General features: G+C 47.2%; 1 protein-coding gene across 5 annotated transcripts in view; it reads left to right on the top strand.

Annotated features, from left to right (window-relative positions):
- ARHGAP44 (Rho GTPase activating protein 44) overlaps positions 1 to 12,039 on the top strand; it is a 187,179-nt gene that overhangs the window by 148,520 nt on the left and 26,620 nt on the right. For all 5 annotated transcript variants that reach the window (XM_037001383.2, XM_037001381.2, XM_037001380.2 and 2 more), the window contains 4 exons: positions 4,060 to 4,140; positions 5,896 to 6,009; positions 6,627 to 6,718; positions 8,259 to 8,439. In XM_037001383.2, coding sequence (XP_036857278.1) covers positions 4,060 to 4,140; positions 5,896 to 6,009; positions 6,627 to 6,718; positions 8,259 to 8,439 — 468 coding nt within the window. The remainder of the gene's footprint in view (positions 1 to 4,059; positions 4,141 to 5,895; positions 6,010 to 6,626; positions 6,719 to 8,258; positions 8,440 to 12,039) is intronic.

Raw genomic sequence — 12,039 nt, 5'->3', positions numbered from 1 at the left:
AGGGGGTAAGATACAAGCCGTGGCCAGGCGGGACCTGAACGCTCCCCCACCCCGGAATCCGGCGGGAAGAAAGGAGTCGGAATGGGGAGGAGTGAAAGCTCAGGACTGCTAAACAACCAGCTCTAGAAATCCACACCTGGAGCGCAGACACAAGGTGCACGGGGTGCTGGATATTAGAGAAACGGAAAAGCAAAACCTGTGGGCAGGTCCCCGCAACCGGCACCCCTGAGACAAAAAAGCGGTTACTTTCTGCAAGTCTTAAAGAGACAGGGACCCCATAGCTAGATGAAGTTGTCCCGGCACACTTAGCCAGCAGCTGGGAATCCCAGGGAACCTTAGGCACCCTAAACCCCGGGGAGCAGCTCTGAAGCCCCTCATGGCACTAAGCAGCCTGCCAGTCATTCCCTGAACTGGCGCGGACCCTGACACACCGGACCAGTAGTGGGAGAGTGGCAATGCGCACCGGGGGTGGCGGTGCTGGAGGGGACTGGGAGCCGCTCATGCGAACCCGCCGCAGCGGCAACCAAGCAGCCTGGGTGCGGCCCACGTGTGCCAGCAGCGGCGGTGCCAGAGGGGCACGGGAGAGGCCCGTGCGCACCTGCAGCAGTGCCAGAGGGAGCAGCCGCTCTCCCAGCAGCCGACTGGAGTCCCAGCCTGATGCACAGCCGCCCGGGCCAGACCCAAAGGCCACTGCTGGCACACAGCTATCCCGGCAGGGGCGCCGCTACCACGGAGGAGCACACCTGGCAGTGCCTGCCACTCCCCACAGGGCTCTGCGCTGCTCTGATGGAGACCCCGCCCACAGCAGCTTAGGGGACTAACCCGGTGGCTGCTCCAGGAGTGCGGGTAACTGTCACAGGCAGTGGAGAAGGGCAAGGCATCCAGCAAGCAGGAAAGGACTTACATCTCCCAGCTGACACACCCGCAACCTGCCTACAGTCACCGCTATCACCATGAAAAGGCAAAAAAATTTAGTCCAGTCCAAAATAGTTCAGACAACCCCTGAGAGAGGATCTGCAGAGACAGACCTAACCAGTCTCCCTGAAAAAGAATTCAAAATAAAAATCATAAATATGCTGACAAAGCTGTAGAGAAAGCTAGATAATCAAGTTGCATTACACTTACATTTTCCAAGGTAGACTAGAGATTGTGCCTTTTTAAAGCCTGTCTGAATATATAGTATTCATACATCTCACTATAGAAAGTGAATCTTGAGTTCCATGATAATATTAATATAGCTGACCCTTTAATAAGAGCATTGGGGTTTACGGACACTGACCCCCCGCCCCATGCATAACTTTTCACTGTCCAAAAACTTAAACGAATGCCCTAGTGTTGACCAGAAGCCTTACTGATAACATAAGCAGTCGGTTGACGTGTTTTGTATGTTACATACATATGCTGTATTCTTACAATAAAGGAAGCAAGAGAAAAGGAAATGTTTTTTCTTGCTGTTGCACATCTCCAAAAAATCTTCCAATGTGTATTGAAAAAAAATCCATGCTTAAGTGGATTCATGCAGTTCAAAGCTGTGTTGTTCTAAGAGTCACCTGTAATCGAAAGTGATACCATTTGTTGAGTGTTTATCAGGGACTTGTGAGTGTTCTAAGCTGATTATATGTTTATTATTTAACTCACTGATTTCACAACCACCCGATGAAGTGGGTTGTGCTATTTCCCCACTTTATAGATGAGGAAGCTGAGTCAGAGCAGGTGTGTAATGCCAGGCCACTTGCCTTCTAATAAATGACAGATTGAGGATTTGAACCGAGTCCAGTTCCAGAACTCATGCGCTTCCCACAGCGCTTTCTGCTTCCTGTGGTCTGAAGGATAAAGCTGAGCACAAGCATACCCTTTGATGGAAATTGTCTGTTACTGAACGCGTATGTGGCCTGGATGATAGAAGCCAGGGAAGGGAGGGCAGCCTGGGCTTCGGATCTAGCTGGACTCCTCCCATCTCCTTTGCAAAGGCGGGTCTTCACTAGGAGACAGGAATGATCCCAAGGCCTGAAAGAGCTCAGTGTCCTTGAATCAAGGAAAAGCAAAGGCTTATTTTCTGCCCTTGGAGGCTATGCACATACTGCCCAAAGACTCCAGGAAAGAGGGTGGCTGCTATTAAGGTCACAGGCCCTAAAGAAAGTAATTTTGCCTGGAACAGCCATTTCCAGCCCTCTGTGTCTCAGAGTCCCCTGGGAAGCTTTTAAAAGATGCCTGGACTTTTGTTTTCCCAGAAATTCAGATTTAATTGGTCTGGGCTCTTTGTTTCAAAGCCCGCAAGGCTATTGGACTGATAACCCTTGACCTCTGATGAAGGTGAATCTCACCAAAGTGCTTCAGTAACCCTAAAGGGTTGCACTTCCAGCAAATGCGGCAGGATACAGCCAGGTCTGCCAGGGCGGGGCAGCTGGGAGTCGGAGGTGGACCCTGGGGGCATAGGAGCAGCAGTCAGGGATGCCCAGGACAGTGCACGGTGGCCTGAACTGAAAGAGGACATGTCCTTACAAGCACATCAATTAATGCTGCCCTGCTCCAGTCATGCAGAACAGAGGTACAGAGAAGCCCAGAGGCCGAGCTGCCTGAGAGGACGCAGGAAGAACTGAGCCTCCAGCCGGCCCTAGGACACTTTCCTTGGGCAGAATTGCCTCATCTTCTCACTGGCCGGTTCCTCTGTGGTGCCTGTTCCCCAAAACCTTTGCCCAGTGGGCTTTGAGCCACAGTTTAAACATAACCTCAGGCCTCCTTGACCACCCAATGTTTAGCAGCCAGCAGTCTTGGCCTCTCCTCTTCCCTGTGTTCATTCTCCAGTGGATCATGGCTGTGTTTGTGCAGCTGATAGATTGTTAGCTTGGAGAGAGCAAGGGCCTCCTCTGATTGCTCCGGCTCTCCGGCCCTTAGGGCGATCCCTGACACACAGGAGGCCCTCAGTACTGTTTGCTGACTTTATTGGATGAGAGGTCTTGGCAGCATCTGCCCTTTAGCCTTAGGAGGGGTTGAGGGGTAGAAAAGGGAGTGGGGCTTGGTGCCATAGGAGACGCTCGTGGCTGGCGGAGGACAGAAAGGTGGCGGCAGTAATGGCTAACATTGATGGAGAGCTTTCCGTGAACCAGACACTCTGTTGAGGCCTTTGTACAGAATCTGCTTTAAACAGCTCATCCTGACTCCACAAAGGGAAGGACTTCTATTTAACCCATTTTACGGACAAGGAAAATGAGATACATTGAGACTCAGTAACTGGCACATCACAGACAGGATGGCACTGGGTCTTCTCGGCCTTCCTACACAAAACCCTCTGTCCAGCCTTTGGTCACACAACCACTTAACCGTTAACCTTTCCATTTCTAAATGGCATGTTTGGTTACTCAGTTTCCTAGTCAGAGTTTGTTTTGGAGAATGCTTACCTCTTCCTCAAGGCTGAACTGAGAGCAAAGAGTGCTCTTCTCGCGTGGTCAGGGCCTGGGGGCAGAGCCTTTAGGTGCTCAGCGATGAAGTGTGTCAGTGAGGGCCAGCACCCCACCCTGGGCCCTCACCCCACAGGGGTTCTCTTTTCAGTCTTCCTGCAGAAAAGGTTTTTTGACCAAAAAGCCTTCCTAGATGTAAGCCTTGATGTAGGTTTTCATGAAAAGCATATGAAAAACATAGGCCTATAAGCAATTTCTTTTCATTCTCAGAGGGCTTATAAATAAACCCTTAGAGCAAATATTTTTTAGAGTGGAGAATCCTTTGGTTCGTGGAAATTCTCCATCCCTGCATTATGTCTTGAAAGGTTAGATTTCCTTTTGTCTATATAGGTGTCTGTCCTCCTGCCCCCACCGGCTGCCCTGGCATCCATGTCACCTGGAACATGGGACATGTGCAGAGGAAGTTGTGTTAAACTAGCACAGGCCAGGACAGAAAGGGGGAAATAATAAAGAAACATTTGAATAATAACAGCTTGCTGATGTGTCCTGTCCCAGCAGTCGGCGTCTTGTTCTCAATTACTGCAGTAACTGATTAATATGACTGCCAGTGAGACTTCTTTGATTCATGCCTACCCAGTGGCTTTTCCTATTCATTTCCCAGTATCCAGGAGCAAGACAAGAGGCTTCAGGCTCTGTGGAATGCTTGTGAAAAGTTGCCAAAGGCCAATCACAGCAACATCCGGTAAGTGGATCCTAGAGGCACATGGGGCAGGGTTATTTAAGCCCAGACAGAATTTCCTGGCTCATGGTCTTGGTAACTAGTATGCATGGCATTTTGTCCTGTCCAAAGCACTGTTAATGATCCACAGTCTCTTTGCAACCTCAGACAGCCCTGAGAAGTTGTCAATTATGTTTTTCAGATGAGGAAACAGACTAAAAGAGGCTACATGGCTTTGGAGGCCTTTGGCTAATTCACTTACATTCTTGATTTGCAGGGAGCAAAGATTAATGCAAACTGTTTTAAGACATTGGGAGTTTATTGTAAAGATGGGTGTTCCTGGACACCTGGGAGATGGGGACCAAGCCAGAAGCTGGAGTTGGCAGCATTGTCTGTGAGCTAGTCTGCAGGAGGAAGAGGCAGGGAGAATTTCTGTATGCTACCATTCGCCAGCTGTTGCCCATGCCTGCTTCTCACTGTCTTGCTGCCTCTTGGATCTTACTTTCTGCTGCTCTGAAGACCTTTCCTCTCCCTAGGCTCTGCTCCTTCACACTTTCTGCTCTGTTACCACTTTGCTTGCCAGCCCTGCTCCCGGCCCTGCCGCCGCTCCTCTGTGCTTCTTGAGAGGCAGCAGATTTTCAGCTTTGGCTCCTGCAACCATCTGCCTGATTATTTTTGTTTTCTTGTTAAAATCCCAAGAATGATGGTATGGCAGATCTTCAGAAAATTGAACACAGAATCACCATATGATCCAGCAATTCCACCTCTGTGTCTATATGTGCCTGAAAGATTTGCAAGCAGGGACATGATGCTTATATGCTAATGTTCATAGCAGCATTGTCATTAATAGCCATGAAGAGGGAAGAGCCCAAACATCCCTCAATGAATAAATAAATAAGCAAAATGTACATATAATGCATTATTCATTAGGTGCATATACATGTATTCATAAAGTTGTGCCATTGTCACCTCTGTCTAATTTTAGAACATTTTAACCACCCCAGAAATAAACCCTGTTCCCATTAGCATCACTCTCCTAACCCCTTGGCAAACACTTTTCTGCTTTGTGTCTGTCTCCATAGATTTGCCTCTGTGGACATTTCATCTAGGTGGAGTCATACAATATGCAGGCTTTTATGTTTGGCTTCTGTAATGTTTTTAAGGTTCATCCATGTGGTAGCATGTGTCCAGACCCCATTCCTTTTTGTGGCTGAATAGTATTCCATTGTGTGGCTGTGCTGATTTTATTTATCCGTTCATCCCTTGATGGGCATTTGGGTGGTTTCCTCTTTTTGGCTATGATGAATAAGGCTGCTGAGGACATTTGTGTGCAAATCTGTGCTGGTCTGTGTTTCTCTTTTCCTTCACTGGCTCTCAAAGCCATTCTGAGGTTAATCCCAGGGGACACCACCCCAGCACATGGATGTCCCTGCCGATGACACTTAGACATGCTGCTTCTCATATCTGCACACAGGGAGGATGGCAGGTGACATCCTGAGAAGGAGGAGGAACTTCAGATCATTATGTACTGAGTCAAAGGAAAGATGGAGAATGTCTCTGGCCAGGGTTAATTAAAGCAGATGCTGACATCTAGCCAAGTGAGATCGGGGTCTGTTCAATTGAGCATTTTTGTGTCCTGACGCATGAGGCATCTTCGTTATAGTTCAGGATATACGAGTCTCATTGTCAGATGTGCTACCAGAGAAAAGCCCCTAACCTCTGCCGGCAGAGCCCGCCTGGTGTTTACCCCTAGTTGAACTTGATCATTCTCCCTTTCAGATACTTGATCAAATTCTTATCCAAGCTGTCAGAATATCAAGATGTCAACAAGATGACTCCCAGTAACATGGCAATTGTGTTAGGGCCCAATCTCCTGTGGCCGCAGGCTGAAGGGTGAGTACCCGATGGGCGGGCACGGGACTGTGGGGCAAGGGGCTGGGGCCTCCGGCCATCACCAGCCTCCTAAATTTGTCAAGTCACATTTCTGTCTCAGCCTGCTCCTTTTTTAGGCTCATGAGAAGGCCCAGAATTCTGCAGGTCTTCCTGTTGATAGTCTCAGAGCTGCTGCAGGCCCACAGTGAGGGTCTCTGAGCCAGTCTAAGCGCCAGGCAAAGCAGGCACTTTCAGGCCCCGAACACGCAGTGAGGAGTGCACGTGCCAGTCTCTGGGTCCAGGGGGATAGCAGGTCGTCTCAACAGAGAGGGCAGAGCTGCGAAGAGGAAGAGTCTGGCGATTATGAGGCCCAAACCTCCCAACGACACGGGCTGCCTAATTGGTGATGTCACGTGTTACTCATTTACATGCCTCCTGTAGGGGGACTTCTGGGGTCAGCTCTGTTCTGTAGGTGGGGAGGAGAGGTTCTGAAGGGTGAAGGGTCTTTCCCGAGGAGAAGCCTTGGGATTCTCAGCTTCAGGTCTGCAGGCTTCCAGTGCAGGCCTCTTCCTGGGGGTCCCTCTCTTCCTGCCTCAGCCGCTGACCCCACTCTGTTCCCCTCTGCTCTGTGTTCACAGGAACATCACAGAGATGATGACCACGGTTTCTCTGCAGATTGTTGGGATCATCGAGCCCATCATCCAGCATGCAGACTGGTTCTTCCCGGGGGGTACGTGGTGGCATCCAGGTTGGGGAGCGGGCCTGGGGATGGGCAGGGGAGTCACTGTGAGCTGTGAGACTTGAAACCACTTGCTTCTGGCCAAAGGTGGTGTTTGTTTTTAATCCTTTTACACACACACACCAACACATCACACATGTATGGCGTACAGTCATGACAGTTTCTTATGCTTAACTCCTTTCTGAGAGAGGTTCCGGCCTGCAGGAGTCCACTGCCCATACTAACCATGTCTGTGGATTTCACTGGTCTGCCATCTGCACTACGGTTTCTTTAAATCCATGAATCATGAAATGCTGGAGCAAAAAGGAGAGCAAGACCCTCTGTTTTATAGATGGAGAGAGTAGCCAAGACCCGAGATGAAAATGAGCTTCCGTTCAGGGCTTAGAGACCTCTTGGTGCCATCCTCCTATTACTGTAGCTGTGTCCTTTGAGTTGCCCTCAGTATGTAAAGATGGGGCTCCAAGGCCATGGGATTTCTTTTTGTACCTGGTTCAAATTCAGCTCCCTGAAATGGAGTTTCACATGTGTTCTTTGCCGTTGAAGCACCGTTGTATAAGGATATGACTCTCAATGGTGACAACATGGAAGAGATGGCAGTTTTCCCACTAAATTCAGTATTTGCTTTTTTTCTCTTTTGTACTGTACCTTACGTTTAGTATACATTAAGGGTATGCTTTCAACTGTATGACAGCAAACTGTTAACTCATGTGAGGATCATATGTTAATAAGTTTGTGCTCTACCCATCAGAGATAATCAATCAGGCCTGATCTAACATTGAAGAAGTTTATCTTTATTTTGTTTCATGTGTTTTGATTCTGAAAGCTCGTTAACTGTAATCTCATGTGAGTTCTAGTGATAACATAAAGTTGGGTGAGAGTAGAAAATCAGGATAAGGAAGTACAGGAGACAAGAATTGAAAGCATAATTCTGTATGCTCTGTTGATGAGCTAATTCATTACCACTGCAGATAAACAAGCTATGGATAGCCAACCACCTAAGTAACCTTTGTGAAATCTCTAGTTCTCATCCTTTTTAATGTTTCTTTGGGTTTTCGAGAAAGACACCATCATCTACAAATAATTATTTTATTTTCTTGACTAATTCCATTGGCTAGCACTTCTCCAATAGTGTCACATAACAGTGGTGAAAGTGGGCATTGCTCTTTTTCCTAATTTGATTAGGATTGCTCTGGTGTTTTACTCTTAACCATGGGGTTTCAGATAGATGATTTTATCTTTTTCAGAAAGTACCCATCTGTTCCTGTTTAGCTAAATTTGGTTTTTAATCACAAATGGAAATTTCTCTGTTAGAGGCCCATCATATTTATATGCTAGGCGAGCACATGTATTCACTCATTAATATGATGAATTACTTTAGATGAATTAATATGAGTAGATGACCTGAAGTTGAACCATGGGACAAAATTTTCTAGAGGTGACGCATAAAAGAGAGGCCATCTCTGCTCATCTCTCTCCTGCCTGGCGTGTGACAGACAAAGCATCATGGACACCCGCTCTTTCTTCCCCACAGAGATAGAGTTCAACATCACAGGGAATTATGGGAGTCCAATCCACGTGAACCACAATGCCAACTACAGCTCAATGCCCTCCCCAGACATGGACCCCGCTGACCGGCGACAGCCCGAGCAGGCCCGCCGGCCCCTCAGTGTTGCCACGGATAATATGATGCTGGAGTTTTACAAAAAGGATGGGTATGAACCACTGACCCTTTCTCAGCCTTGGGGAGTGGAGGAGGGAGGGGTAGGGCGGTGACAAAATACCAGCTTGACTGGAAGGCTACACTTAATAGCCAAAGGGTTTGGGTGCTTTGTAGGAATTACATTGTTACCTCCTTCCTGCGTCTTTCCACCTCTGCTCTTTGGAATGAGTCTTGATTTGCTTCCCTCCCTTTGGGGCAGAGATAATAAGCGCAGCCTTATGGGCTGACAGTTGTGATCAGTATTGACTAGTTCTCATCAACAAGGAAAATTAAAATAAAGATACGTAATGGTTTGACTCAACATTTATAAATATATGTCAATTCTCAAATCTTTCATGGTTTTACTTTGATGATGGTCTGCTCATTTGTATTCTTAAGCAACATTCTTGCATACACATTGCCTTAAATACATAGTTTAGCATGCCCCAGTTTCAGTCTCTGAAACAAAGAGAAAACCTAAAACTTGAAGCAATCTGAGTGTAAAAATCCTCGTAAGTTTTAAGGTTGTTTTCCTGTCTTTTATGACTGACACCTACACCTATTTGATACAGCTGTCAGGAGCCTCACAACTGCATTCAACTTAATTTGCATAGTAACAACCCTGAGAACAGTCATTTTTAATCAGTTCTTATTGCATAATGTCATTCCCAAAACAAGCAGAATGGGCAGAAGCAGGTTTCACAAGCACAGCTGATTCTTGGTAAGCATCAGCTCAGCTCTTGCAACCAAAATATGTGGACTTAAGGGAACATTCAGTAAGCCGGAGACATCAGCTAACGTGTCATACAGGAAAGGATCGTGTTGCTTGGTCAAGCAAGTCAGCGGAGTGAACTTTGGCTAGGAAATCTAGCAACTGCTCCTTCAGAATAGGAGCATACAGCACTGAATGGGAATATCAAAAGCATAGCAGCCACAGCCCTCTGCTTCCCTGACAGATCCTTAGGCAGCCAGAAAGATCTGACTGTGTGAAGGGCATCATGCCTCAAGGGCTTCAGAGGCAAGACTGCCAACCAACAACCATAGAGGTGGATGGGTCTTCTTCTCACCCCTCCTGTGGACTCAGCGGGAGATGGCATCAGAGACCCAGACCCAGCCCTGTGATAGGGAGCAGTGTTCAGAAGGGCCAGGATTCCAGCCTGTTGGCTTGCCCACCCTCAGAGATACTTTATGTGCGAGGCCAGTCAGGGTTGCTTCTCTGCTCTGTGCTGTTGTTTATGCTCTAGTGGGGAAAGAAAAACTGGAAATCACAGAAGTTAAAGGGACTGGGGCAGAGTCCTTAGGGAACATACACAGAATCTGATCTTCGCATCGTGAGAGACAAAGGTGCAGAAAGAGGACACAGAGAGAAAGAGAATGTGTGCTAGTGAGTACATGGATTTTGTTTTTAAATCTCAGTTTAAGCAACTCACTCCTTTATTAAGTATCTCTAGCTGAGGGGCTACCCTGGAAAATTCTGGTGCCGGCCAGATCAAAGAACTCCTTCAGTCTGGGTGTTTGCATCAGAGGTGCACCTCTCCATCCTCCCTGCCAGACCTCATTGTATTCCCAGTACCCACTGAGAAGTAATCAGATGACCTCTCAGAGTGACCTCTAGGAAATCTATATGATCTCTTAGGTGACCTCTAAGAGACAGGTAGCACTGGGGAATCTTGGGACATTCAAAATCCACTGGCCCCCATGGTACCCAGGCAGATGCTGAAGCCTGAATGATATTTTAAGCCCATGCTTCATCTCCAATTAAGTTTTTTTACTTAAGGACTTCGTAAATGATATGCCCAAGCTGCATGTTATTCTGATTTAAAGCTGAAACCACCACCACACACCTTAAGGCTCTAGGAGAGGTGCTACATAAATTACTAATGCCCACAAAACAAATATGTTACGTATTTTCCTTTGTATTAAACATTAAAGTAAGTGGAGGCCTTCCTGGTTTAGGGTGAGCCTGGCTGAGCTGTCCAGGGTGTCAGCACATGTGTTCTAAGGTACAGTGAATTTGTAGAAGATCAATTCTTAACTGGCTTTGAGAGACCCAGATACCTAAAGCTGTGAGTAAGTGCTCTGGGGGAGAGGAAAGGAATTGGTACTGGTATAGTTATTTTAACTATATTAAGAGAATTTTCCACATTTGTTCCCATTTCTGAGCTTTTACAGCCTGTAGGCTATCCCTTAAAACATTGACAGATTAAGTTCATTTTATTGAAGTGTTTCAGTCAGGTTACAAAAGAAAATAATTAGTTATATGTCAATAAAGCTGTTACTCTAAAAAAAGAAAAATTGGGTAACATTTGAAAGAAATGATAAGTTCCCATCAGTGCCAGTGACATTTTCCTGGGTAATGGCTGTGATGTCCTTCATACAAGGTCATTTCCTCCCATCCCAGCTCCTGTTCTTGGTCCTGATGCCTTTCTGATTTATGATGACACAGGAAACTGAATTTGTTTAGCAAGTGCTGGAGTCAGATTTAGGAGCTCACATACACCCTTTTCATGATCGTGTTAGGCAGAATAATGGCCCCCAAATATATCAGGCCCTAAACCCTGGAACCTGTAAATAGTGCCTTATTTGAGCAAAGGGTCTTTGCAGATTTGGTTAAAATAAGGATCTTGAAATAAGGAGATTATTCTGGATTATTAGGGTGGTCCCTCAGTGCAATTGCTTGTATCATAAGAGGGTAGCAGAGGGAGATTTGACATAAACATGGGGAAGGAGAGCAGCTGGAGCAGAGAGAGATTTGAAAGTGTTCACAAGGCAAGAAATGCCAACAGCCACTAAAGCTGGAAGAGGCAAGGAGCAGACTCTGCCCTAGAATCTCTAGTAGCTGCACAGCTCTGCTGACCCCTTGATTTCTGCCCAGTGATACTTTGTTTGCACTTCTGACCTCCAGAACTGTGGGAGAACGCATTTCTGTCGTTGACCAGCTTTTTGCCATGGGGAACTCATGCATTTCTTCACTGCAGTGACACTGTAAGAGCTCTTTAGGGAAGATGGTGGCAGGGGCTTTGAGTCTGCTCCCGCTGGGGTCACCATCTAACTGTCCTCCCTTTGACCCTGTGTTGGCTCAGCAACTTAGCAGAATGTGGCAGAAGTGATATTCTGGGCCTTCCGAAGCTAGGTCACAGAAAGCCTTGTCAGTTATGCCCGGGTCTCTTGGAACCCAGCTACCGTGATGTGTGGGGATCCGGGCAGCCCCTCAGAGAGAAGGTGAAGACCCCCAGCCTTCATGCCCTTCTGAGCACTCAGCTGACAGCCAACCTCACCTCTCCAGCTCTGCGAGTGAGTCCTTTGGAGTCTCCCAGGCCCACTCACCTCAGCTAGCGCTGCGTAGACTGGATGATCTGTCCCCGGCTCTGCCAAAATGCTGGATTTGTGACCTCGATAAATAAGCTTCTAAGTTTTGAGAGTGGTTTGTTATGCAAAACAGACAGCCAGAGCAAGCTTTAAAAAAAGAATACTGATGTTCTCCCCCGGCCCTTGCCACCTACGCGCCACCAGTCTGATTTAATTGGCCTGGGCTGGGATTCAGGCATTGGTGTTTTTAGAAACTGTTGCAGGTAATTCTAATGTACATCTAGAGTTGAGAAGCACTGAATCA

Source organism: Manis javanica, chromosome 4 (assembly GCF_040802235.1).
Source record: "Manis javanica isolate MJ-LG chromosome 4, MJ_LKY, whole genome shotgun sequence".
NCBI lineage: Eukaryota > Metazoa > Chordata > Mammalia > Pholidota > Manidae > Manis > Manis javanica.
This window is presented reverse-complemented; position numbering and strand designations above follow the sequence as displayed.